The sequence below is a fragment of the Bison bison genome, unplaced genomic scaffold (assembly GCF_000754665.1).
Source record: "Bison bison bison isolate TAMUID 2011002044 unplaced genomic scaffold, Bison_UMD1.0 scf7180017864040, whole genome shotgun sequence".
Taxonomy (NCBI): Eukaryota; Metazoa; Chordata; class Mammalia; order Artiodactyla; family Bovidae; genus Bison; species Bison bison.
This window is the reverse complement of record NW_011494612.1, coordinates 792,010-794,779: the sequence shown is the minus strand read 5'-3', so window position 1 is coordinate 794,779 and position 2,770 is coordinate 792,010. Positions and strand designations below refer to the sequence as shown.

Below are 2,770 nucleotides of genomic sequence, written 5' to 3'. Positions count from 1 at the left end.
GAATCAAGATTGCCGGGAGAAATATCAATAACCTCAGATATGCAGATGACACCGCCCTTATGGCAGAAAGCAAAGAGGAACTAAAGAGCCTCTTGAAGGTGAAAGAGGAGAGTGAAAAAGCTGGCTTAAAACTCAACATTCAAAAACCCAAGATCATGGCATTCAGTCCAATCACTTCATGGCAAATAGATGGGGAAACAATGGAAACAGTGACAGACTATTTTCTTGGGCTCCAGAATCACTGCAGATGGTGACTGCAGCTATGAAATTAAAAGACACTTGCTCCTTGGAAGAAAAGCTATGACCAATCTAGATAACATATTAAAAAGAAGAGATTTTAATGCCAAAAAAGGTCTGTCTAGTCAAGGGTATGGTTTTTCCAGTACTCATGTATGGATGTGAGAGTTGGACCATAAAGAAAGCTGAGCACTGAAGAAGTGATGCTTTTGAACTGTGGTGTTAGAGAAGACTCTTGAGAGTTCCGTGGACTGCAAGAAGATCCAACCAGTCTATCCTTATATTCATTGGAAGGACTGATGTTGAAGCTGAAACTCTAATACTTTGGCCACCTGATAAGAAGAACTGACTCACTGGAAAAGACCCTGATGCTGGGAAGGATTGAAGGTGGGAGGAGAAGGGGATGACAGAGGATGAGATGGTTGGATGGCATCACCTACTCAATGGATGAGTTGGTGATGGACAGGGAAGCCTGGCATGCTGCACTCCATCAGGTCACAAAGAGTCGGACCTGACTGAGTGACTGAGCTGAATTGAACTGATAGAGTTTAAACTGAATTTTTTGTTGTGTAATCATCAATTCCTGGCTTTAAGAAAAAACGTTTTATGTGACTAAGAAATGTAGAGAGAAAAATAAAGACGTTTGTCCTTTCGTCATCCTTGAGAATTCCAAACCCCTCTCTCCCCTTCAGAGACCCAGACCCCTCTCTCCTCCTTGGGAACCCCAAACCTCTTATCAACCTGCCTAGGAATTGACTGTCTCACAGTTAGCTTTTTGATCATGTATAATTTTTTTTAGTGGTTAACCCTAAAAATTTTGGACTTTACAAAAAGAGAGATAGAAGTCTTTACCATCCTGTGGTATTCTAGATTTTTCCTTTTTGAGTAGTAATTATGATCAGATGATGGGCCTCATTTGGTATAAAGAAATGAATGGAATACTTGGGTTAAAAATTAATCAGTAATTTATTATTACTTTTTAACTTAAGCATTTTATTTTTATTAAAGTAAAAAATTTAATATATATATATATATATCTGATTCACTTTGTTGCACAGCAAAAACTAACATAATATTATAAAGCAACTAGACCCCAATTTAAATGTACTTAAGACAAATACTAACAAGAAAAATTTGTTAGAATGGTCTCTCTAGACATGTGATCTGGAAGAGGGAGCAGATTTGACTGAGTTTTGTCCCATGCAAAGCATACTAACTGAAGAAATAACGGTGATAGCTTTGACAGATCTCTGGTAGTCTCTACCATTTTGTATGAACACTGCTTACTTAGTATACGGCTAAGGGCAGATGGAAAAATTTAGGTAGATGACTATCTTTTTCAAAATCTCAATGTCAATTTCTACCTTCAGCAAAGCTACCTTAATAAAAAAACAAACAAACAAAAAGCTTCACTGACGGAGCCTTTCCTGGTCTTCAGTAATGTGTGAGGGAGGGTCGTCTGGAAGTTGATGCTTCTCATCCACAGGGTACCAGGGATGTGTTTTCGTTAATAGGCGGTGATCATATGAGTCTCTGAAGTACAGTGACCAACACAGAGCAACTTAACAGGAACAATGTACTTACTGATTATTTTCTCTTCTTCTTAAGTGATATCATGTGGACACCCTGGCGTCCCTGCCAACGCCATACTCACAGGAGACCTGTTCACCTATGGGGCCGTGGTCCACTACTCGTGCCGAGGGAGCCGCAGTCTCGTGGGCGACAGCAGCAGAGCCTGCCAGGAGGACAGTCACTGGAGCGGAGCCCTGCCCCACTGCACAGGTGGGCTGGCGCAGGCAGTCGTCCACTGCGCGGACACGGACTGGCGGCGCCCGTCTCCAAAGTGGTTACTAACCCATTTCAGCCGAGCACGCCCCTAGGACACATCCCCGTCGTCTGCAGCTTCTTCTCTTTGAATGAATGCATGTCCCAGCAGGGTTTCTCCTGCCAGAGCCCCGGGAACCTCCCACCCCTGACTAGGAAGCCTGCTCACCTTGACTCAGCTTGCCCTCCCTTTTCTCTCCTTCTGCTTCCTCTAAGTTCTTCCACATCTTTCCTATCTCCACCATCAACAATCACATTGGTCCTGTTTGGAAAAGAAATCATCTTAATTCTTCCATGAATGTTTCATAATAACTCAGTGGATCAGACCTCTTATTTGATTTTTTTATTCCCAACACACCTCCCACATCTCCTTGTGGGCATCCTCACCAGCATTTCCAGTGACCAATTCCTGCACTCACTGTCCCCAGTGTTTTGTTTCTTCCAAAGAATATCAATTATTGTCACTACCATATTTTAATAAACTATTTTGATTTTAGTTACATATAAACAATTTCTTAGAGTCTTCTACTTTTTTTTTTCACTTTTTTAAAAATTTTATTTTATCTTTTAACTTTACAATATTGTATTGGTTTTGCCATATATCAAAATGAATCCGCCACAGGTATACATGTGTTCCCCATCCTGAACCCTCCTCCCTCCTCCCTCCTCCCTCCCCATACCATCCCTCTGGGTCATCCCAGTGCACCAG

The 2,770-nt window shown here is 41.7% G+C and overlaps 1 protein-coding gene across 1 annotated transcript in view; it reads left to right on the top strand.

The window, feature by feature from the left end:
- Positions 1-2,770, top strand: part of LOC104985211 (CUB and sushi domain-containing protein 1) — a 559,353-nt gene that overhangs the window by 437,342 nt on the left and 119,241 nt on the right. Inside the window, exon 46 of the mRNA XM_010835275.1 lies at positions 1,846-2,019. Within this exon, the coding sequence (XP_010833577.1) occupies positions 1,846-2,019 (174 nt within the window). The remainder of the gene's footprint in view (positions 1-1,845; positions 2,020-2,770) is intronic.